General features: G+C 39.9%; 1 protein-coding gene across 4 annotated transcripts in view; it reads left to right on the top strand.

Annotated features, from left to right (window-relative positions):
* The window catches only part of UNC79 (unc-79 homolog, NALCN channel complex subunit), a gene marked incomplete at both ends in the record, with an annotated part of 200,721 nt that extends 178,894 nt beyond the window's left edge, over positions 1-21,827 (top strand). For all 4 annotated transcript variants that reach the window (XM_082681877.1, XM_082681876.1, XM_082681874.1 and 1 more), the window contains 7 exons: positions 3,386-3,475; positions 5,483-5,658; positions 6,628-6,814; positions 8,423-8,620; positions 10,680-10,757; positions 19,941-19,982; positions 21,627-21,827. In XM_082681877.1, coding sequence (XP_082538003.1) covers positions 3,386-3,475; positions 5,483-5,658; positions 6,628-6,814; positions 8,423-8,620; positions 10,680-10,757; positions 19,941-19,982; positions 21,627-21,827 — 972 coding nt within the window. The remainder of the gene's footprint in view (positions 1-3,385; positions 3,476-5,482; positions 5,659-6,627; positions 6,815-8,422; positions 8,621-10,679; positions 10,758-19,940; positions 19,983-21,626) is intronic.
* Between the last annotated feature and the right edge of the window lie 2,180 nt (positions 21,828-24,007).

Below are 24,007 nucleotides of genomic sequence, written 5' to 3'. Positions count from 1 at the left end.
ATTGTAACTAATGTATGATAAACATCTTTGTGCTTAAATCTTTGTTCATATTTTAGACTATTTCTTTATAATAGATTTCTAGGAGTAGATTAATAGATTCTGGGCTTTTTTTAAAGGTTCTTGACAATAGTTGGGGTAATACAAGATGCTATGAGATAAAATTCCAGTTCTTAGCAACTTAGCTCCAAAAAAGTTTATTGTTTGCTCAAGTGAAGTTTGAATGGGTGTCCTGATTAACAAAGGGAGGAGGACTTCCACATGAGCACTTGGGGATCAGTTTTCTTCTGTCATGTGCAGTCCTCTGCAATCAGCTGGTGGTTGGGGAAGGAGAAGGGAATATGGTACATGGAACGTTTTCATGGGCCAGGTCTAAAAGTGGTGCACGTTTCTCCTACTCACGTTCCATTGGCTAGAACTCAGTCACTCCGCCACACCCGACTGCAAAGGAGGATGGGAAATGTGGTCTAGTGCATCCTAGGGAAGAAGAAAAATGGTTCTGTGAGTAGCTAGCCAGTCTCTGCCCAGCACTCACTGGTTTCCTTATTTAATTCTCTAAAACTCAATATTTGCTACCTATGCGATAGCTAAAAAATAATATCCCTAATATATAAAGGTTTATTGAAATCAACAAAAGACAAATATTCCAAAACAACAAAATAGCAACAGTTATAGCTCTACATATAGAACCCTTTCCAATGACCAATAAGCCATTCAAAATAAGCCTTTTACCCTCACTAGCAATCAGTGAACTGTAAATTAATATAAAATATAAAAATTTAAAATCAGTTAGCAAATCAGCAGGTTTTTCTTAACAAAGAAACTTACTGATGATGAAGTGAAACAAGCATTCTTGTTTTGTTTTTTTTTTTTTGCGGTATGCGGGCCTCTCACTGTTGTGGCCACTCCCGTTGCGGAGCAACAGGCTCCGTACACACAGGCTCAGCGGCCATGGCTTATGGGCCCAGCCGCTCCGCGGCATGTGGGATCCTCCCGGACCGGGGCACGAACCCGCGTCCCCTGCATCAGCAGGCGGACTCTCAACCACTGCGCCGCCAGGGAAGCCCGAAACAAAAATTCTTATAAGCTACTGGTGATAGTCAGTTTTGCTGAAAAAGAGTTGCCAATCTACTTCTAGGAATATGTTTGAGAAAGTAATTAAATATAGACTTATCTACAAGCACATAAAGAATTATCTACAAGTATATTTATTAAAGTAGGATTTAAAATAGGAAAAATATGGAAACAAAATTAATGTGCAACATTAGGGTATTATTTAAATAAAATAAAGTACATCTATAAGATAGACTATTATGTGGACCAAATCAAAGAATATTTAATTATTGGAAAATGCTTATGATGAATCTAATTAAAAAGCAGGTTAGAAAAAACTATCTCAATCTTATAAAAAATTATATATGTGTGTATGTTATATGCATTAAAAAATATTTGGAAATATTAACAGTGGCTGTCTCAGAGGTAGAGAGCAGGAATTAGGATTATGGTGATTTTTCTTTTTCTTTTATTTATTTATATTTTCCAAGGTTTCTACATCGAACACGTGTTATCTTTATAATGTAAGAAATGTAACTTTAAAATCAGATACAAGTTTTGAGAAAGAATTGGATGTGGTTCACTTCAATTCATGTTTTTGAGATTAGAGTATGTTTTCAACTCCTTTATCATCAGTTTTCCCACTGAAATAAACATAAGTCTTTTGAAACAAGTTGAGCTAGACTCTTTATGTTTTTTGGTTTTTTAAAATAACACACTAAGGTTATACTTATGTTTTGCAAAGTAAAAGAAAAAAGGGGGGCAATTGGAAATTATATGCTTTGTTTTATAAGTGTAGATGGCTCACTGAAGTTATCCTGACTAGAAAGTGTATTTTAAGCCTTTTATTAGATCTATTTACTGTCTCTAGAGCAAAAGTAACTGGTAATAGTAAATTCTTTCCTCTCATTTTTTGAAATTCAAGAGTAAAAGACAAATATTGAATAATGCTCCAAGTAATTATTTTCTGTGACATTTGCCTAGTTGAAATGGTATAAAATATCGCCTATGAAAGAAACAAATCCCTTTCAAGAAATTCAGGAGCAGAGTATATGCTCTTATTTGCATGACATGTGAAAGGTCAGAGAAAATGGAATAAACTGGGGGGGAAATCCTTTCTTGCACTAAGGGACTAATATTCCCAAAGCAGGAGCACAATAACCTTTTATAATTCCTTCACTTGATTTAAATTAAAAGAAGAAAACCTTAAAACATATGAAATGCTTGGAAAACACTCTTGACAGAACTGCCAATGACCTTATTTTACTGTTTGTTATCCTGTCAGAGGAACCGACAGGCGTAACATTCTAGAAGAGATAGAAGGTGATATAGTTCAGTGCTGTGCAGATTTACATGAATATGGGAAAATGAGAGCCACTGGGTGAGCTAGTTAAGTATATAATGTTCCAGATTTTCCTAAAGAAAGCTAAGAAAGGCCTTAGCATAGTATTCAGATGGCTTCAAAGAGGGCCTGCTTTTGATCCACACTATATCCAGTCTTATGTATGAGTTCTCTCATACAGCTTTGATGTAGCAGCCTGTCTGTCCATTTTCCTTTTCTTTGTTTATAATCCTAAATTCACTGCATTGCCCTGAGAGAGCAGGTTTATTCCATTTAATAACCTGAAACACAAGTATGCTTTTTTTTCCTTTAAAACGTATCAAACACGCTGCTAGTATGTGGGGAAGATGACCATTTTGTTTCTTTAATTATCCTAGCAAGAATTCAACAATGATAAATTTATCTATTTAATAGTGTACCTACTATGTATAAGAAGTTGTAAGTGCTTGAATATAAGAATTTTTGACTCTTTCAACAAACATGATATTTGTTTATGTCCTTTTTTTTTTTTTTGATAGAGAAAGACATCTAAGATTATGGTGGTAGAATTTGGTGGTACATATTTTTTGTGTGTCTAAGACTCCCTGGAGTGATAAATTCAGTGTTACTGTTGTTTTGAGGTGATTCATGTCATGAAGACCAATACTAATGACTTTTACATAGGCTAAATCTTTATATACCAACCAGTTTAAAAACAAGCAAACAAAATCAGTTCAATGACCCAGTGGAAAAAAAAAAGCCTGTAAACCCTGTCTTCCCTAGGCCATCCCATTTTTTGCTCTCCACCACAAACCTTTTTATTAATTTTTGTCCAAAGTTGGGGCAGACAATCACAGGCTATGGCTGAGAGTAACGAAGTGAGTCAGAAATCCAGAAAATGAAACAGCTCATTAGTAAACAGCGTGAAACCAGAGCGAGACAATCACTTCCATCAGGGCAAAAGTGCAGGCCGTGACTCAGAGCGCGCGCCCCGCCGTGTCCTGTGTGTTTCAGTGCGGGACGGCGGCGATGGAGTGTGTGCGGCAGTACATCAACGACGTGCTGGACTTCATGGCAGACATGCACACGCTGACCAAACTGAAGGTAAGAGGGCCTGCGTCCCCTCATCCCTCAGGTTAGCGAGACTGGAGAGACATTTTTAGGGAATTAAGCAGACTGGATGGAAATTTATCATTACCTGGAGAGGCCGTGGTGGCACTGTTGAATGAGCCCATGTCCTGGGATTCTGAAGAACCGAGTTCCACCTCTGTGAAGAGGGAGTGAAGAAAGGAAAGGATATTTCCATGGCGGCTCCAGTTCTGTGCATACCGTTACTTTGCCATTTATTCAATTCTCACAATACCCCTATTGTAAAATATTCCCGTTTTACCAATGTAGACACTGAGGCCGAAGGTGGTGCAGTCATTTGCTCAAGATCACGCTACTGCTAAGTGGTGGGGTCAGGGGCGACCTAAGACTGTAGTGACCCCCAATCCATTCTCTTTTCACTGTGGCACCCATTTAACTACCCTGAGCCTCAGTTTCCTCATTAGCAAAGGAAGTCTAATAAACCCACCTAAATCAACCTACCTTTGCTGCCCGTTCCAAGGTTTGGTGTGAAATAATGCATGTGAAGACACTTTTGTAAACTTTAGTTCGTGTGAAATGTGTACACCTTATGCAAACGTAAGTTGTTTATGGTTTTTATCTGCATTAAAGCTGTCTCCTTCCAGAAAATAATTAAAGACAGAACAACGTTTAATTTGCATATGGGTAAAATCCCAGTGAGGTTGTTGAGGATATTGATTGCTTTGCAGGGTGGAATGAATTGCTGATGCAAGTCAACTTCCCTGCCGCGAGAAGACTAGGGAGCTAAAAGATTGATAGTCCGAGAGATTTGAGGAAGGCCCCAGACAAAGAGCAGAAGAGGAGCCAGACCTGGCCCGATGAGCAGCCAGATTGCAGTCCAGCACTAAATGTGGCTTTTTGATAAATAGGATCTAGTCGTCCCAGAAGTTCATCAGCTACAGCTACGGTCCCTTCAGCACCCAACTCAGTTTCCAGGCTCTGCTCAGATGATCCAAGTGTTTCTTGGGATAGGGATAGACTTGCAAATGCTCTGCAGAGAGTAGAATCAAAATTTAAATTGATGATTTCTCACAATATCCAAATCCAGTCATTTCTGAGTAAGCTCCCCTAGTGTTTGCTCATGCACGTGCTGAATCTGGTTGCCCACGCTGAAACCACTTTGCTGTCTGAAGAGGAAACAATATTACCTAAATAGTTTTATAGCCACTTCCAAAATACAGAGAAAAATAATAAGAAGGATCTATGATGACCAAAAGGTTAGGGACTGTAGACATAATCCAACCCTCTGATTTTACGTATTAGGAAACAGATCAGAAAGGTCTGGCAAGTGGCTTAGCTAAGGCCATGTGACTGTTAGGACAGAACTGGGTCTAGAACCTAGGTCTCAACTCCCAGTTCACTGCTCTTTCCACTAAGCCACACTGAGCAACGAAATTTTTCTGAATTAATTCCACTGGTATGTATTGAGCACCAATAACATGCCTGACACTGTTCTAGGCATTTAAGGATGTGATGATCCGCAAAAACAGACACAGTGGCTGCCCTCAGTTAGAGTCTGGCAGCGATGGCCAATTTTAATGAAAATTTCATACAAACTAAAGTGAAATTGTGACTTTCACAAATGCTATGAAAAAGAGGTAGACAGCAGCATGAGAGCTTCTAATAGGGTGATATGACCTACCAGGGAGGTTAGGAAGGCTCCTAAAGTAGATCAAGGAAGACTTCCTGGAGGGGGTGACACTTGAGCTAAAATCTGAACAATGAATAGGGTTAATTAGGCGAAGAGAGGCAGAAACGGTATTTCAGGGAGAGAGAACAACATAAGTTGTTTAGGCCATGCTAAGGAATCTCTTTCCCCTTTATCTTAAGAACAATGGGAAGCCCCTGAAGCAGTTTAAATGGGTTGTATGCTTGGGAGTGGTGATAGAAGATGTGGAAATGACAACCTGATCTTCTTAAAGAGTGCCCTGGAACATCCCCATTTACTCTGCCAAAGTCACAAAATACCACTTGGTTTTGTAGAGCCACATGAAGACATGTTCCCAGCCTCTGCATGAAGATACCTTTGGTGGCCATCTCAAAGTTGGGCTGGCTCAGATTGCAGCCATGGAAATCTCACGGGGCAACCACAGAGATAACAAAGCTGTGATTCGCTATCTGCCTTGGCTCTATCATCCCCCTTCTGCAATGCAACAAGGGTAAGACCCTTATTATTCGGGCCACGAGGCAGGAAACACCCCTGAGTTTCCCGGGGCTCAGTAAGAGCTACTGAATGCATTGAAGACCTATGAGAATAGAATATGGTTGTTTAGGGAGATGGGAATTGAGACCAATTTCCAGACTTATTTGCTGACCTGGCAGCATTTTTGAACACGAGTACTTCATGACATGCTGGCAATAAAAGTTGCCCTCCTACAAAGACCTCAGTCATCCTGATGGATGATGAAAACTTGGAGCTTAGAACTATCACTTTAACTCTTAATTCCCACTAGTTAAGTAAATTGATAGGTATTTATTTGTGCACTTACGTAGCTTCTGCCTTCAAGGAGCTTAGATTATAGCTTGAACAGAATCTACATCAGAGATGAAATAGAGTTCAAGGAGGTGTGAGCCCCTGACCCTGCCCATAAGGGAGGCTGAGAAGAGAGAGGCGCCCGTGGGCTAGTTTACTTGGGACCTTGGAGCACGCTTGACCTGCCATCTTGCATGGGCAGCTTCCTGGCTAGAGGAAAGGTTTGGAGTGGGGTGTAAGGGGGGCAGGGGGAGAAAATTACTGGAGAACAGGAATGTGGGTGGTTGTGTATTTTATCTCCTCTTCTATTCCTTCCCTTCTGGTGGGGATATCCGAGAACTTTCTAATGAGAAGAAAGGAAAGAGTTTAGAAAGAGAAGCTAGTCAGAATGGCAGCCAGGTTTGCGGAAGAATGATGTGTAATCCTGTGTCGCCAAAGGCTGCTCTTTGCTCAAGAAGCTAAGATCCAGGATTAGAGTGCAAAACAAGAAAAACAGATTTATCATTTTGTTCTCACTTTGTTGCTTTGGTGTTTTACTTCATGTAACTGCCTACAAGACCACACTTTTAAACCCCTCCATCAATAAGCATTTGTTAAGCACCCAACGAAACTGAAAACACAAAAACATCTCTAACACTTCCTTCCTCCCTAATAGACCAAAAGAATTCATTGAGTGTGTCTCTCACATCCGGCTGCTGTCCTGGCTGCTTCTGGGTTCCCTCACTCATAATGCAGTGTGTCCAAATGCCTCCTTTCCCTGCCTGCCAATACCTCTGGATGCAGGTTCCCATATTGCAGATCATCTTATTGTTATCCTGATTGGATTTCCAGAGCAATCAAAGGTAAGTGATTTCTGCAAGATTAAAACCATATGCATCAAAATTGCTAATGGAAACCCTTATCAGCCAATTATGTTTCTTCTGAGAAGAAAATGCATCTTATCACTTGCCCTCCTGTGGATGCTAGGAAAGCAACTTTGTGCTAATGCCTTATTTAAAGTTGTTCAAATTCCCAGACTATCTTTTCTTCCCCCTAAATTGTTTTTCGGTTTACTTTTATGAAGATAAATTATGGAGGCAAGCAAGAGTTAGCTTCCTAGGCATTTCTGTCTCAAAATAATGAAGAGCAATACAAGCATAGAAATATAATAAAAATTCTGTGATCAGTTTTTAGAACCAAATATGAAGAGGAGGATAATTTACACTCTAATTTTTTATGCACTGCCTTTCAACTTAAATCTCTAGAGATACATGAAGATAAAAAATGAAAATAAGGCCAGTTGGGAGCTCACTAAAGTATATGTTGGAATCACTTACACAGAGGAACTTATAAATTGTAGAGACAGATGATGTGCTTAAGGGAATAAAGTCAGTCCAGGGCAAGCATCAATCATGAACCTATACAAGCAAACTAGACACACTGGTACTAATCAGTTATGAGGAGACAAGGTCCCCTCACAGAGCTTAGGCAAATTCTAGGAGGTCACGGCGGGTTTGGGAACAGCTGGGATTTAGGCCGGGGCAAGCTGACCTGCAATAGATTTATTCTGAAATCAAATAGAGCACCCATCCAAATGACCTGAATGATGTTTGCAAAAGGAATTAGGCAGTCAGTTCCTAATATTTCAACCCAATCTGTGTTTGAGTCCTCATGATGGTACTTTGTAATTCTGTGACATTGAAAAAGTTACTTAACCTCTCTGAGCTCCAGGTTTTCATCTGTAAAATAGATGAAATGGTTTGAGAATTATGGAGGTGATCTATAAAAAGTCTTTACCACAGTGTCTGGGACGTTATAGGTGCTTACTCAATCAGTACTCATTACTAGTTAGGAATACTATCTGTACTTACTACTAGTTAAGAATACTATCAATACTTATACAAGTTAGGAATACTATCAGTACTTATACTAGTCAGGAATACTATCAGTACTCACTACTAGTTAGGAATACTGTCTTTGCTGCTGCTGCTACTGCTGTCACTACTAATAGTAGTATAATTATTAAGTTCTGGGCAGTGCGTTCATGTATATCACCTCATTTACTCTTAACTACAACTCTTTGAGGAGGGTACTGTTATCTCCATGTTACAGATCAGCAGACACCCTAAAATGGTAGAATGATTGTTCTTCCTAATCTAGTGTAGGGATAGGAACGTCAGTTTCATTAAAGGGCAAGGGGGAGGGTAGATTTATTCTGCAAACTAAGGTGCCTTCTCTCTGAAAAGATGCTTGGTCTCTAAGCGCACTCCCACTAACTGAGTGAAGAGCAGATTGTTTGGAGGTGATGAATCATGAGTTTGTAACTTGGAGACGACTCCTCCAGCCTTGGATCTCTTGAATTACACGTACTTTGGCTGTGCTCCTTGGAAAGCCGAAGCCGTGCGGAGAGGGCTCCTTGGAGCACCACAGCCCACTAGCATGTAACGGTTCCCTGTTTTCTTCCTTTTCAGACCTCCGTGTTGCACATGTGTTCTCTTTTCCATGCATTTATCTTTGCTCAGCTCTGGACCGTATATTGTGAACAAAGTGCTGTAGCTACAAATGTTCAAAGTCAGAATGAATTCAGCTTCACAGCGATACTGACAGCACTGGAATTTTGGAGTAGGGTGACACCCAGCATCCTTCAGCTGATGGCCCATAACAAAGTGGTGAGTTCACAAATGAGTTTCCCCTCTTGGACAGAATCTCAAAAACCACTCTCAGTCCTCACATTACATGTTTTTTTAAAGACTTCAGTTGTAACAGTACATAAATGGATTGGTGAATTTTTATGTTATAACCTGGGTGTTCTACCTGCATAATCATTTTGATGAAAAACAATGCAAACAAATAAATTCAGTAAAAACCATTTTTGTTTTCTCTGCCTAGTGCCAAAGGAAATTTATGTGAAACTTCTACCTTTAAGAGTTGTCCTGTGCTATAAAGTCAGAGAGTGAGGAGGGACATTTATATTATTTTTGGATTCTAAGGCAATTTGGAAAAACCATAGCCAGTTAAGTCATCTCTTTGTGGTGTTTAAGAGCAGATTGGAGCTCCCCTGGTGGCGCAGTGGTTGAGAGTCCGCCTGCTGATGCAGGGGACGCGGGTTCGTGCCCCGGTCCGGGAAGATCCCACATGCCGCGGAGCGGCTGGGCCTGTGAGCCATGGCCGCTGAGCCTGCGCGTCCGGAGCCTGTGCTCCGCAACGGGAGAGGCCACAACAGTGAGAGACCCACGTACCAAAAAAAAAAAAAAAGAGCGTATTGACTGTACGTGTTAATTCTACTTAGGGCCCAAAGCTGAAAAGAGTCTCACCATTTTAAGTTGCCCTCTGAGGACCTAAGCTCCTCAATCTTCAAATCCAGTTCCATTTTAATGTGGATGGCTCACCTTGGAAAATAGCTGAGGTATGGATAGCATGAGCCCACTTCATTGAACAAGCTTAGCTTAGTCCTATGGAGTCAAGATTGGAGGGTGTATGGAAGGAATTTACAAGGGAGTCCTTTGGTTTAGTTTGCTACTTTGGAGGAAGATTCTCAGCTGGGAAAGCAGCATCCAGTGTCTTGGTTATGGGGGCTTCATCAGTAGAGTTCTTATCTGTGAAGGGCAAAGGGCCTGGAAGAACGCCATAATGATGATTCCAATGTGCCCAGAAACCCAGTAATTCACTGTCCACCAATGCATTCTGCAATGGTTTTGACTGATTGAATATTAGTCTAAGAAACATTTTCTTTTTGTTGTAATTGGAAAGGGGATTATATTTTTCCTTTAGGGAAGCACTTTCTTTTCTTTAGAGAAGCAGATATTATAAGGCAGTTCTGTAGGGAGAGAGGTGTTTTAATTCAACTTAAGGGAAATTTATGTGAAAACTTTAGGGTACACCAACAGTTCTGACCACCGCATAGATAATTACATTTATTAGATCATAGAGTCTGGGACTGAAGAAGCACTTGGAGGTCAAGTATTCTATTCTGCTCTTTTACAGACGATGAAACTGGGACCTTAAATTTAAACTAGAGATTCAGAGTTTCCTTCTATTGTCGCTCGTTTTTTGATACCATTAATACCTCTCCTCCAAATGTCTCTTAATATTCAAATGTTGGAAATGAATTTGTTACTGGTGAATCTTGTGCAAATGGTGTTACAAATGAATTTGAATTAATTTTAAATTCTGAAAATTTTGTTAAACTACATAAGCCAGTCTGGTAAAATCCCCCCTGGAGTGTTTAAAATCTAGCCACAGGGATTTCTGATGAGGGATATCATTTCTATGGTATTTTTAAACTGTCGTAAATATGACTGCCTTGTTCCACGGAGAATAAAGCCTCAAACAGAGGTGGTGCAATAAATGAAACAGCCGCTCCAAGTGAAGAAACTGTGGAGAAAGGATCGATCAAGATGGAGAAAAGACCCAAGCCCAAGAGTTCTGCAGTTGGAAATGAAGGAAGCAGAAACAGTTTATCCTCTGGTGTGAATCGCAGTGTGGTGCAGATTAGTGAGATTGATACCTGAATTCACTGGCAGCCCCAAGTTAGATGAGGAAGGCATGGCATGAGGAAACCTCTGCAGCCTATAAAATTCATTTTCTGGTTGAAGTTTTAGAGAGGAATAAATACCCCTGGTCCCCTCTGGTTGTTGTGCAGAATGTCCTCGTGGGCACAGGGCATGCGGCTGCAGACTGTTTCCGTATCACCTTGAGTGGAATTGATTTTCCTGTTTGTTGTTTCAGATGGTAGAAATGGTGTGTCTCCATGTGATTAGTTTAATGGAGGCATTGCAAGAATGCAATTCAACAATTTTTGTCAAGGTAGGAAAATCTTATGATTTCTATAGACCATTTCTTGCTTCTAAAAACAAATGTGGATTTATTTTGAATGTACCTTCTGAAGAGGAAAATAAAACTGATTTAATTTTCACATTCAAAGTTGGGGCTGGAGGAATCGGGCTCCTATAACAACTCTAGCTGGGTTCGGTATGTCACACCATGATTGCATGCAACATAAGTAATTAAAATATTAGCAGAAGCATTGATCTGGAAATGACCCTAGAGTCATATAAATTGTTCGGTGGAGCCTCGCCTTGCAAGATATCCAGACAACCAAGGAAAATACTCTGTCATTGTTCGACTTGGTAGCGGATACTTTTCTCTAAGATAAATTAATTTAGTTTCTAATATTACTCTTCTAAATCACTGTACAGTGTGTGAAAGTAATTCAGGTATTTGTTATCTATCCAGGGACATCAGAAACATGCTAGTGTGATAAAAAGATAAAAGAACAAAGGAGAACCTGGTTGCTCACTCACTTTCTCTTTTTATTTCCATTCTTTTTCCTTTCCTTCCTATCATTCCACCTCTGTTTCACTGATTCTTTGTCCTTCCTCTTCTTGTACCACTTCCTTCTTTGCCTTCCATGTCTATATTCCACTATCCCAGCCACCATCACCACCCACCTCCCCCCCGCCAACCCACCGAGTGCATCAGTTTAGAACCTTATAACTTCCTATTTCACTCCTTGGTTGACTCCCTTCAATAAAGGACATTTGTAAAGTTAACTCACACAGTGCTGAAGAAAAGCAGCACGATTTTAGGGAAAACTTGACTGTTACCAGAAAACTGCAAGGTTGTTGGTTAAAAAGGGATAGATATAGCTTATCTAGCTTGACAGTCAATAGCAAAAGTCAACACTATGGGAGAAACTACATGACTGACACTTGGGTGATCATACCTGATTTTGTTTTTTACAGCTTTATTGAAGTATAATTTATACACAGTAAACTTTACATATGTAAAATGTACAATTTGATATCTTCACATCACACATATTATACCCGTGAAGCCATCCATCACCACAGTCAAGATAATGAATATTGTCCTCCCCAGCTAAAGTTTTCTCATACACATTGGTTAGTCTCTGTTCCACCACTTCCTGTACCCCATTTCCTCATCGCCAGGCACCTGCTGATCTGCTTTCTGTCATAATAGCTTAGTTTGCATTTTCTAGAATTTCATATAAATAGATTCATACAGTAGTTATGCTTTTCTCTGCCTTCCTTCACTCAGAATAATTATATTACCATTAATCCATGTTACATGTATCAGTAGATTATTTTATTTCTGAGTAGTATCTATTATATGGATATAACACATTTTGTTTATCCATTCATCAATTAATGGACATCTGAGCTGTTTCCAAAAGTTTGAGGCTATTACAAATAAAGCTGTTATGAATATACATACACAAGTCTTTGTGTAGCTATAGGCTTTCAGGTGTGTTGGATAAATACCAAGGAGTGGAATTGCTAGGCTGTATGATATGTGTATAACTTTTAAAGAAATTGGCAAACTGTTTTCCAAAGTGATTGTACCCTGTTACATTCACACCAGCAGTATGCATTCCAGTGCCTACACATCTTCGTCAATACTTAATGTAGTTAATCTCTAGTTTTAGTCATTCTAAGAACTGTGTACTGCAAATTGCATTTTCCTGTTGACAAATGATGCTCAACATCTTTTCATGTGCTTATTTGCTATCCATATATCTGCATGGTAAAATGTCTATTAAAATTATTTGCCCATTTTAAAAATCAAGTTGGTTTTTTTCTTATTATTGAACTTTCAGATACAAGTTCTTTATCAGATATGTCATTTGCAAAGATTTTTTTTCTGTGTTTGTCTTCTCATTGTCTTCACAGTGACTTGTGAAGAGCAGAAAGTCTTAATTTTGATGAAATACCATTTATCAAATTTTTCTTTTATGAATCATGCTTTTGATGTTGTATTTAAGAAAATCTTTGCCTAATCCAAGATCACAAAGAGTTTTCTTTGTGTTTTCTTCTAGATATTATATATGTTTTCTTCTAGGTGTTAGTTTATATCTATGATCCATTTTGAGTTAACTTTTGTGGATGTGTGTGGTATGGATTGAGGTACTTTTTATGTGTGTGGATATCCAATTATTCTAGGATTGTTTGTGAAAAATTCTATCCATTGAATTGCCTTTGCACTTTTGTCAAAAATCAATTGACCATTCATGTATGGTTCTATTAATGGATACTCAATTCATTTCTATTGATCTGTTTGTCTACCTTTGTACCACACTGTCTAGGTTACTATAGCTTTCTAATATGCCTTGAAATCATGTAGTGTTACTCCTCTAAATTTCTACACCTATTTCAAAGTTGTTTTGGCTATTTTAGGTCCGTTGCATTCTAGATACATTTTAAAATCAACTTGTCAATTACTACAAAAAGCCTGCTGGGAATGTGGGTTGCACTGATGTATACATCACTTTAAGGAGAATTGAGATGTTAACAATATTGAGTCTTCCAATCTTTGAACAGAGTATACCACTCTATTTATTTATGTCTTTGTTAATTTTTTTCAGCAATATTTATAGTTTTCCATATACAGGACTAGAATATTTTATCAAATTTATCCCTAAGTGTATAGTAATTTTATAGTATTATAAATAGTATGGTTTTTTACATTTAAATTTTTGGTATTTTATTGTTAGTATTTAGAAATATAACTGATTTATGCCTTTATACCCTGCAATCTGTTAAACTCATTTATTAGTTCTAGTAGCTTTCTTGTAGCTTTCATCAGATTTTCTCTGTAGACAATTATGTCATGTGCAAGTAGAAGCAGTTTTCTTTCTTTCTTTTGAATTTTTATACTTTTAATTTCTTTTTCTTGTCTCATTGCTCTGGCTAGATCCTCTAATACAAGTTGAATAGAAGTCATGAGGGTTGGAAACCTTGTCTTGTTCCTGATCTTAGGAAGAAAGCATTCATTAAATATAAATGTTAGCTGTTAGTTTTTCATAGATACCCTTTGTCAGATTGAGTAAGGGTCTCTTCTATTCCTAGTCTGCTAAGAATTTTTGTCAGGAATAGATGTAGGATTTGTCAGGTGCTTTTTCTACATTTATTGAGATGGTCATTTGATTTTTCTTTTTTGACTATTAACAGTGAGATTCATGGATTGATTTTTGAATGTTAAACCAACCTTATATTCCTGGGACAAACCACTTGGTCTTGAAGTATTATTCTTTTATGTATTGCTGAATTCTATTTGCTAACACTTTAAAATAATTTTTTTGCATCTGTGTTTATGAGGGATATTGGACTGTAATTTTCTTTTCTTGTAATAACTATTTTTGGTTTCGGTATCAGGGTAATGATGGCCTTATAGAGTAAGTCAGGAAGTATTCCTTTCTTTTCCATTTTCTGGAAAAGTTTATGTATGTTTGGTATTTTTTTTCTCCTTAAATATTTGGTCAAATTCACCAGTGGAACTGCTTGGGCTTGGAATTTTCTTTGCAGGAGGGTGTTACACTACAGATTCAATTTCTTTAATAGATACAGGACTATTTAAGTTATCTGCTTATTCTTGAGTGATCTTTGACAGTGTGTCTTTCAAAGAATTTGTCCATTTCATCAAAATAGTTGATGTTATTGGCATGAAGTTACTCATAATATTCCCTTATTATACTTTTAATATTTGTAGGAACAGTAGTTATGTTACCTCTTTCATTCCTGATAATGGTGATTTGTGATCTCACTTTTATTTTTCTGATCAATCTGGTTAAAGGTTTATCAATTTTAGTGAGCTTTTGATTTAAAACAATGACAACAATAACCAGCTTTTGGTTGGTTTTCATAGATTTTTTCTGTAGTTTTTGTTTCATTAATTTCTGTTCTTTATCAGTTTCTTTCTTCTGTTGACTTCCAATTTAATTTGCTCTTCTTTTTCTTGTTTCTTAAGGTGGAAGTGGAATTCACTGATTTGAGATTTTTTTCTTTTATAACATAAGTGATTAAGATTTCCATCTAAGCACTGGTTTAGCAGCATCCTACAATTTGGTAGTTCTGTTCTCGTTTACGTTCAGTTCAGAATACTTTCTATCTTCCCTTTTGCTTTCCTTTTTGACCCATTGCTTATTTAGAGGCAATAATTTAGTTTCCAAATATTTGAGGCTTTTCTAGAGATTTTCTGTTATGGATTTTTAATCCAATCCCGTTATGATCAGAGAAAATATCAATACTTTGTATAATTTGACTCATTTTAAATTTATTGAGTCTTGTTTAGGATATTGTCTATCTTGGTAAATGCTGTGTGTACTAGAAAAGAATATGTCTTCTGCTGTTGTTGAATATAGTTTCCTATGTCAGTTGATTCAAGCTTGTTGATAGTATTGTTCAATTTTTTCATGTCCTTCCTTCTTTTTCTATCCACTTAGTCTATCAGTTATTGAAAAGGGGTATTGAAATATCTCCCTAATTTATCTTTTCAGGTATACCAGTTTTTGTTTCACATATTACGAAGCTATTATTAGGTGTATAAATGTTTAGGATTGTTATATCTTCTTAATGAATTGAAATTATGAAATGGTTCTCTTTATCCTCGATAATATTCTTTGGTAATAATAAAGGCAGTCTAGCTTTCTTTTGACTAGTATTAGTATGGTATATCTTTTTCTAGCCTTTTAACCTATTTGTGTCTTTTTATTTAAAGTATATTTCTTATAGGCAGCATGTAGTTGGGTATTGGGCTTTTTTAAAAATCCAATCTGACAATCCCTTTTAATTGGGATTTTTAAACCATTTTCATTTAATGTGTTTTGTGATATCATTTGGCTTAAAATACCTTGCTATTTGTTTTCTTTATTTCCCATCTGTTCTTTGTCCTTTATTCCCTCTTTTTCTACCTTCTTTTTGACTAATTGAGTTTTTAATGATTAAATTTTGGATACAATTTCCACTTTTTGGTCTAGATTCTTAAGGTGGAAGCTGAGGTCATTAATTTGAGAACGTTTTTCTATTCAGCTGTCAGTGTTTGGTTTTCTGAATTTCCTCCTAAGTACTGCTTCGGCTGTATTCCTCTGAATTTTGATATATTCTCATTTCCATTCAGTTCAAAATACTTTCTAATTTCCCTTTTGACTTCTTCTTTGACCCGTGGGTTATTTAAATGTGTTTTTCAGTTATCTTATTAGCTATATGTCTTAGCTGTTGTTGTTTTAGTGGTTGACTTAAGAGTTTATAGTCAACATTTTTAACTTAACACAATCTGCCTTCAAGTAATAATGTACCACTGCATGTATAGTATGAGAATGTACAACAGTATACTTCCATTTCCAGACTTTGTGCTATGATTTGTCATCCATTTTACTCCTACATATGTTATAAACCAAACCATAATTTTTTTTAAACAATTATCTCTCAAAGCAATTTAAATTTTGTTTTATATTTTCTGTTTTTGCCATATTTACATTTTTCAGTTTTCTTCATTCCTTTCTGTAGAATTAAACTTCCATCTTCCTTCTGCCCAAAGGACTTTCTTTACAACTTCTCGTGTAGGTCTACTGAAGCTTAATTCCTTCAGCTTTCGTATGTCTGAGAAAGTCTTTACTTTGCCTTCATATGTGAAAGCTATTTTCAGTGGTTATTGAATTCTAGGTTCAAAGTTTTTTTTTCCCCCTAGTATTTTGAAGATGCTATTCATCCACTGTCTTTTTGCTTCCATTGTTTCTGAGAAGAAATCTTTGTCATTCTTATTTTTTTTCTCCTGTATATGATATGTCTTTTTTCTCAGGCTGCTCTGAAGATTTTTTTCTTTACCATTGTTGCTAAGCAATTTGATGATGATATGCCTTGGTGTAGTTTTCTTCATACTTCTTGTTCTTGATTTTGTTGACTTTCTTGGATCTGTGAATTTATAGTTTTCATTATATCTGGAAAAGTATCAGCTATTGTTTCTTTAAGATTTTCTTGCATACCTCGATTTAACATACTCAGTATTTCCTCTACCTTCTTGACCATATTGAATATAGTTGTAATAACTGTTTTAATGTCCTTGTTTACCAGTTCTGTTCTCTGTGTCATTTCGGGGTCTTTTCTAGTTACTTGAGTTTTCTTCTCATTATGAATCACATTTTCCTGCTTCTTAGCATGGCTGGTAATTTTTTATTGGATTCTTGACATTTTGAATTTGACTTTTTTGGGTGCTAGATATTTTTTTATTCCTACAAGCATTCTTGAACTGTACTCTATGCCATAGTTAAATTACTTAGAAACAGTTTTATGCCTTTGAAACTTGGTGTTAAGCTTTGTTAGGTAGGATTGGAGCAGCAGTTTGTCTAGGGCTACTATTTCTTCACTGGTAAGGTAATATCCTGAGTAGTCTACTTGGTGTTCTATGATTTGCAAGATTTTTCCACTATAACTAGTGGAAACACAAACTATTGCTATGTGATTACCAGGGATTTTTCCCTCTAATCTTTTTAGGTTATTTTTTCTTCAGCCTTGGATAATTTTCTCACATGTGTATACTGGTCAGTATTGAGCTGAAGACTCAAGGGGAACCCTTTACAGATCTTCAGAGAATTAGCGCTCTCTCTCTCTCTCTCTCTCTCTCTACAGCTCTCTCCTTTCCACTACTCTGCCTTACAAACTCTAGCTCCCTTGGCCTCCCTGGACTCCCAGCTCCATCTCCTCACCTCAGGAAGACCACCAGACTCTACCTGGGTTCCTTCTCCCTGTGCTACTGCCTGAAAACACTGTCTAGGCAGTGAGCTAGGATAACTGTAGGGGTCACCTTGTTTGTTTCCTCTCCCTCAGTGATCACTGTCCTGCATTGCTGATGCTTAATGTCTGAAAATCATTGTTTCATTACCCTTCATCTGGAATTTTAGTTTTGTTTTAGGCAGGATTGTAAATCTGGTCTCTGTTACTCCATCTTGGGTGAAAGAGAAAGTTTCATGACTAATTTTATTTTGAGGGCTGGAAAAAGCATGGAGTGAAATGAATATAGTCCAACTGAGCGGGAAGTCTTCAATTTATCCCATAACATAAACCAAGATAAGAGGAAAAGTATCCCTTTGATTTTGATGAAAAACATATTTTTTAAGTGTCCTTCAGTTTTCTGGATATTGTTTTTGGAGAAGAAAAAACAACCAATTTTATTATAACATTACAGTGCCCAGAATAAATTACATCTAATTCTTACTGACAGCTTTGTAGGAGCCACTAGCAAAAGGGTACTGAAATGAACCGTTATTCAAAACAGTCAAATTAGCATTCCTGAAATAGGATGACTGCTGGATTGTATCATGCTGTCCTTCACAATGAACCTTAACCTGATGCCTTCAGTCAGGTTGGTAAATCACAAACCTGACGGCCCCTTGCAGGTATATTTAGAATCCTATGGTCTTGTGTTACATCAGTGGGGAAATAACAAAAGCACTTCTAAAATCAGCCTCAGTATTCTCCTTGTTTGCCTCATAAAGGCCCTTAGCCTGTGGGGCAACCCTGGGAAAGGTGTCCACCCAGGGGCAGAGTACTCAGTGTTCCCTGGTCTCAACCCACCTCCCCGTCCCTCAGGATTCTTAACAAGAGGTCAGTTCAGGTATTTCCCAAACATCAAGGCCAAACATCCAGAGGCCTCACTCTGCTTTTCTAAACTTGCTTTTCATGATCCTGTGCTAAGAACCTCACCCTTCAGCACCACGTGAACCTCCACTGCTTCCTCACCTCTCTGCACACGCCCACCTCTGGGCTTTGCTCCCTTGAGTGCCCTTGTATTAGTTTGCTAGGCTGCTGAACACTGCAAATTGGGTGACTGACTGAAGTAACAGAAATGTATTGTCTCCTGGTTCTGGAGGCAAGAAGTTATGAGATCAAGGTGATGGCAGAATTGATTCCTTCTGAGGCTGTGAGGGAGCATCTGTCCCAGCCTCTCCCCTGGCTCCTGGGGGTTTGCTGGCCATCTTTGGCGTTCCTTGGCTTGTAGATCTCTGCTTCACCTTCATGTGCTGCTCTCCCTGTGTACCTATCTGTGTCCAAATTTCCCCCTTTCTATAAGAACACCAGTCATATTGGATTAGGGGTCCCCACTACTCCAGAGTGACCTCATCCTAACTCGCTACATCTTCAATGACCCCATTTCCAAATAAGGTCCCTTCTGAGGCTGTGTGGGCAAGGACTACAACGGCTATATGAGAGGACACAATGCAACCCATATCAACTCTATTGGAGTTGGGTCAGAAGGAGCGTGGACTGAAATGATATGATGCATTTGAGCATATTAAAGATCTGAACAGTCCTGAAAGAAACTAACATTTCCAAACTGATTAGATCATAGCCCCCCTTCCCCATTTAAATCCCACCCAACTGGAGTTCTGTGGAATACACTTTGGGAAATGTATTCTGTCCCTGACTTCCGGATTTATGAGGCCACGAACACAAGTCAACACTTGCGTTCAGAAGGGCTGAGGTGTGGCAAGAGACCAAAGCGGACAGAGGAGAGCCGCTGCTGGGGGAGCTCGGGCGGGGCACCTGTGACCTCCTAGGAAGGGTCTCAGGGCAAATCAGAGGCAGCGGAGGGGCAGGGCTCCCCAGATGCCCAAGATTTGAGAGCCTTGCTCCCGGCTGGAGCAGGGACCCGCTGCTCGCCTGCCCGTGCACCCACACTGCTGAAACCCCGGCCGGCACTCACTCGTGCTGTGTCTCGTCTTCCAGATCACAGCCAGGCAGCTTCAGGGCTTGTCTTTGTCCATCACTTAAGCATTTTAACCGCTTCCCAGTGATCTTTGCTTAACGACCACAGGCAGAGAGCTTCGCCATGCTACTTGGAGACTCAGTTCTAAAGATCCCGTGGAGGAAATTCTATTTCAAGAAAGAGAGGATTTAATTAAATAAATACACATTTAATTTCCCATGCTTGGTAGCTTTCAAGAGACAATCAGTCATTTACGGTGTGTGTTTCAGGCACTCATGGGGCGCTTATTAACCTCCAAATGCCACCAGCTCAGCAGGGTTTGGCCTCAGAGAGACGTTTGTCTGATAGAGGAGAACTCTGCATCGGAGGCCCACATCCTTTTGTGATGTTAAAGGGATTCCGTGTGCCTTGCTTTGCCAGGCAGTAAGCGGAGCTTATGTGGGAGAATGGAGAACAGTAATAATGGGCCTTCTGTGTTTCTCCATACAGCTGATACCTATGTGGTTGCCAATGATTCAGTCAAATATCAAGGTAAGTCACCCCCGGGTGGACTGGAAGCTCAGTTCCCTCCAGAGAAGCTCATAACATTCACAGGGCTCTACAATGCGCCACTCATTACCTGTTCCTGGTCTCTGGGGGCTGATAATGCAGGAGACCCTGCAGGACAGGTAGGGGGCCTGTGGGCCGAGGTGACAGCAGGAGCCGCTGTCCTACTCATCGTTGATTGAAGGGGGAGGGGGAGGATCCCAGAGTCTGGGCGAGGCTCCGCTACTGACTAGAACACAGGCTAAAAAGCTACTCTACCTTCGGAGGATACCCATGGGATCTGGTCCCAGACATGTCCGGTGCTATTTCCTGGCCACTAGGACTGACTTTTTGTGATGGGAAGAATTCTATTAAGAGAGGATAACATTCAGTGAACGACAGAATTGAACTAGAAGGGACCTGCCCACTCCCCCCCTCATTCTATATAAGAGGAAACATAGGAAGAGTAACTTGGACAGGGTCCCACAGCCAGGGAGGGGGAGACAGAACGTAGTTCTCACTGCCAGGCCCCGCCTTGAGTGACGCATTGTCACTGCAGGGCCAGACGTACTCCATGGCTGTAAATCTAGTTACTGGGGCTTAACATTAAGATGGCAAAGCTCACCACCCTCTCCCTCCCAAACTGGGTCCCGTCTAAGGCACTGGGAGTATCAGGGAGTATCTTCCATAAAGATGGAAGCCTTGTTGCTGGATTTCCTCCCAGAGTTGGGGAGGGATGCTTGTGGAAGGAAGGGAGGTGACTTCAAGGGATACCAAGAGAGATATACAGCTGTCAGCAGTGCCCACAGGCTTTGAGTACTGGTTCACGGCCTAACTGCTGTTTGTGGCCACCGGTAGGGCCAATGGCGTTGCTGAAAACCTCATTGCACCACTAGCTTCTGTTGTGAAAACTGCTTGGACTTTCACCCCGAGGTATTCCAAACTGCCCTCCCCCTGCTTGGCGGTCATCTGTGGCAATTTGACATTGCCCAGAGTGCTAAGTGGAGGCCAACAGAACTTCATGGAAAGCTAAGAAGAATAAGAAAAGCTTACAACCTAGCTCCTTCGTGTGTGCATGAACGTGTGCATGAACGTGAGAACAGAGAGACTATAATCATGATGAAAATGTCCTGAGCCCTTCCTATGTGCCGGCTTCTGTTCTGACCCCTCTGTTAAATCACTTATCCTTACAATAACCCCATCAGGTGAGTGTTACTATCCCCACTTTGCCCAGGAGACAATCCAAACACAGACCGAAAAACCTTGTTCCCAAGTTGTTTACAGAGGACCGAGGATATGAACCCAGGGAGCCTGGCAGCATAGCCTGCGACACCAGGCCCACATAGCAAACAGCTCTCGGGGGACAAGTCTAAGTGTCAGCCCCTGCACTGGTGTTGCAAAGAATGAATCGAGATGGGAGGGGCATTATTTGGATGGATTTGGGCCAGGTGGGCTCTAAGAACATGGCACCGGCCCACACCCTCTGCCCTGAGCCCTCCCCAAATTTGGGAGTTGGCCTTCTTCAGGCCAGACAGCTCCCGTGCCACGTGTAAGTCCCGCCTGCAGAAGAAGTCCAGGCCGGCACTCCCTGGGTTGACGGGGAACCCGAGCAGGAAAGAAACTAAACTACCGTCTTGCCCTTTCTTACAGCACTTATCTGCGGGACTCCAGCTTCGCCTCCAGGCCATTCAGAACAACGTGAACCACCACAGCCTCAGGACGCTGCCGGGTTCCACCCAGAGCAGTGCCAGCCTGGCGGCCCTGCGCAAGTGGCTGCAGTGCACCCAGTTCAAAATGGCCCAGGTGGAGATCCAGTCCTCAGAAGCAGCCTCTCAATTTTATCCTCTATGAGCGGACTCCTCGGCTCTCAGTGTCAACACTCTGGTTTAGCAATAATGGGTTTCAAAACAAAACAATTCGATCCAAGCAGGTTGGGGAACATATTGGTACTGTACATTCTCTTTCTAGTTTAGTAAAAGACGTGCAAAGGCCGGAGAGGGCCAAAATGAAGCTTTCTTGCTACATATTTCTGATGACTCCTTGGGCTATCCGATTAAGTGTTTCCTTACATTATTTTTTAAAAACCAAATCATTTTTCTTTAACTAACTTCTATTTTTTTTAAGAAAAAAAAAATAGACTGGTGGGTACTCACAGAAAAGTTGTATAAGTCCCCCTGTTGCTATTTTTGATGATAGAGAATAAATAGGGTTTTTGAAACCTTTGTAGTGTTTTTTCTTAAAATCCACTCTTGGCAATGCAATAAAAAAAACCCGTCACCATAAGCCAGTGACACTTGACTGAAGCTTTTTGTCATTATCCTGGGAAAAGTGGCAGCTTGCAAGGACCATTACAAAGTGCACTTAGAAATTAGGTGGTTAAACTGTGCCAACTGTTTTCTTTGTTTTATAATATCATTTTCCAGGACTGTCCAGTAAGTTTTATTATTTTTAAAACTAGTTTTTCAACTCATTAGTCCTAGGCTGTACTTTCTTGTAAGCTTTATGACAACCACTTTAGTTTTGTGAATAATAAATTTTATTCTTTTGTTAATACTTGTATACAATTCAATTTAAAACTGTAGATTGCATACTGGACCAGACGATTCCCCACGCTGGCACAGAACACTGCACCTGGAGCTATGTTTCATAAAACGGAATTTTAATAGTGTAAGAGCACCAAGATTTATCAGCACTTATATTTAACATTTGACTGTGCATTCACAAATGATATTTCTCTTCTCTATCCCTGTAATGCACTGACTAAAAGAAGACTTAATATACATTTAAGCTGTATATTGACATGCTATTAAATGCATTTTTTATTATCTTTGTGAGCCTGGGGTTTTTTAAAATCAGTTTATAGAGCTAGAGTTTAGTTCCTGACAACCATTTCTTCTAAACTTTTAAAACTTCTAACTTCCATTAAGACTAAGTACAATTTTAAGAGGAAAAGGCTTTCTTTAAGGTCATTTGGTGAGAGAAACACACAATTTATTTGAAGTCCATTCTCTAGGAGGGACTTTGAGGGCATGAGACTTTTTTTTTTTTTTATGTTGGTTTTAAAGAAGCTTCTCTCTTCTTCTGGGAAGTCTGATATCTTAATGCTTCTCAGGGGAAAACAAGTCCTCAAATGTTAAGTATTTCACATGAGTTCTAGAAAGACAGGGTGGCAGATCTCCATTCTTTTTTTTTTTTTTTTTTGTGGTACGCGGGCTTCTCACTGTCGTGGCCTCTCCCATTGTGGAGCACAGGCTCCAGACGCGCAGGCTCAGCAGCCATGGCTCACGGGCCCAGCCACTCCGCGGCATGTGGGATCCTCCCGGACCGGGGCACGAACCCGCGTCCCCTGCATCGGCAGGCGGACTCTCAACCACTGCGCCACCAGGGAAGCCCGCAGATCTCCATTCTTATGAAAACTTGTGGGGAACCAATAGGTCCTTATAGTAAGACTATAGAAATGATTCTTCTTCATATTTTGCTAACAAACTCTTTGGAAAGGCCTTCCCCTGTTCAGAATTCTCCTCCGTCCCAGTCGTGCTTGGTTACGCTTCTGTGCACATTTGGTCTTGTATGATAAAAAGTTGCGCATGTACTTATCTCGCTTGTAAACTGTGACGGCTTTGAGGATATGTCCTGTCTCTGTATCCCCAGGGTTTGGCTCATAGTACATGTTTAATTAGTGTCTATTGAATGGAACGGATTTGATTAAGCAGCAGGTCTTTCTTGAGCTACCCAGTGGGCTCAGCAAGGGCTAAATTGTGACTTTCTCTTTTTTATGCAGGGATTCCTAGAGGGGGTTATAGACACAGGCTGGAGCAGGAGGCCCTGGCTGCTCTCCCTGGAGGTTTAACTGACTTCCCCATCTGGGCTCAGCTGTAGGCCCAGCTCTTTAGTGGTCCTGAGCCCACCCTGCCACAGGTGGCCAGGATCTTGGTGGCCCTATTCTACCAGTAGACAAAGTCCAGAGTCATCCACAGCTTCTTCTCCATCTTCTTTGCCCAGTTCCTTGAATGAACTTCTGCCTCAATTTC

Source organism: Grampus griseus, assembly GCF_964374135.1.
Source record: "Grampus griseus genome assembly, chromosome: 2".
NCBI lineage: Eukaryota > Metazoa > Chordata > Mammalia > Artiodactyla > Delphinidae > Grampus > Grampus griseus.
The sequence above is the reverse complement of the archived record's forward strand: the minus strand, read 5'-3'. Positions and strand labels throughout refer to the sequence as shown.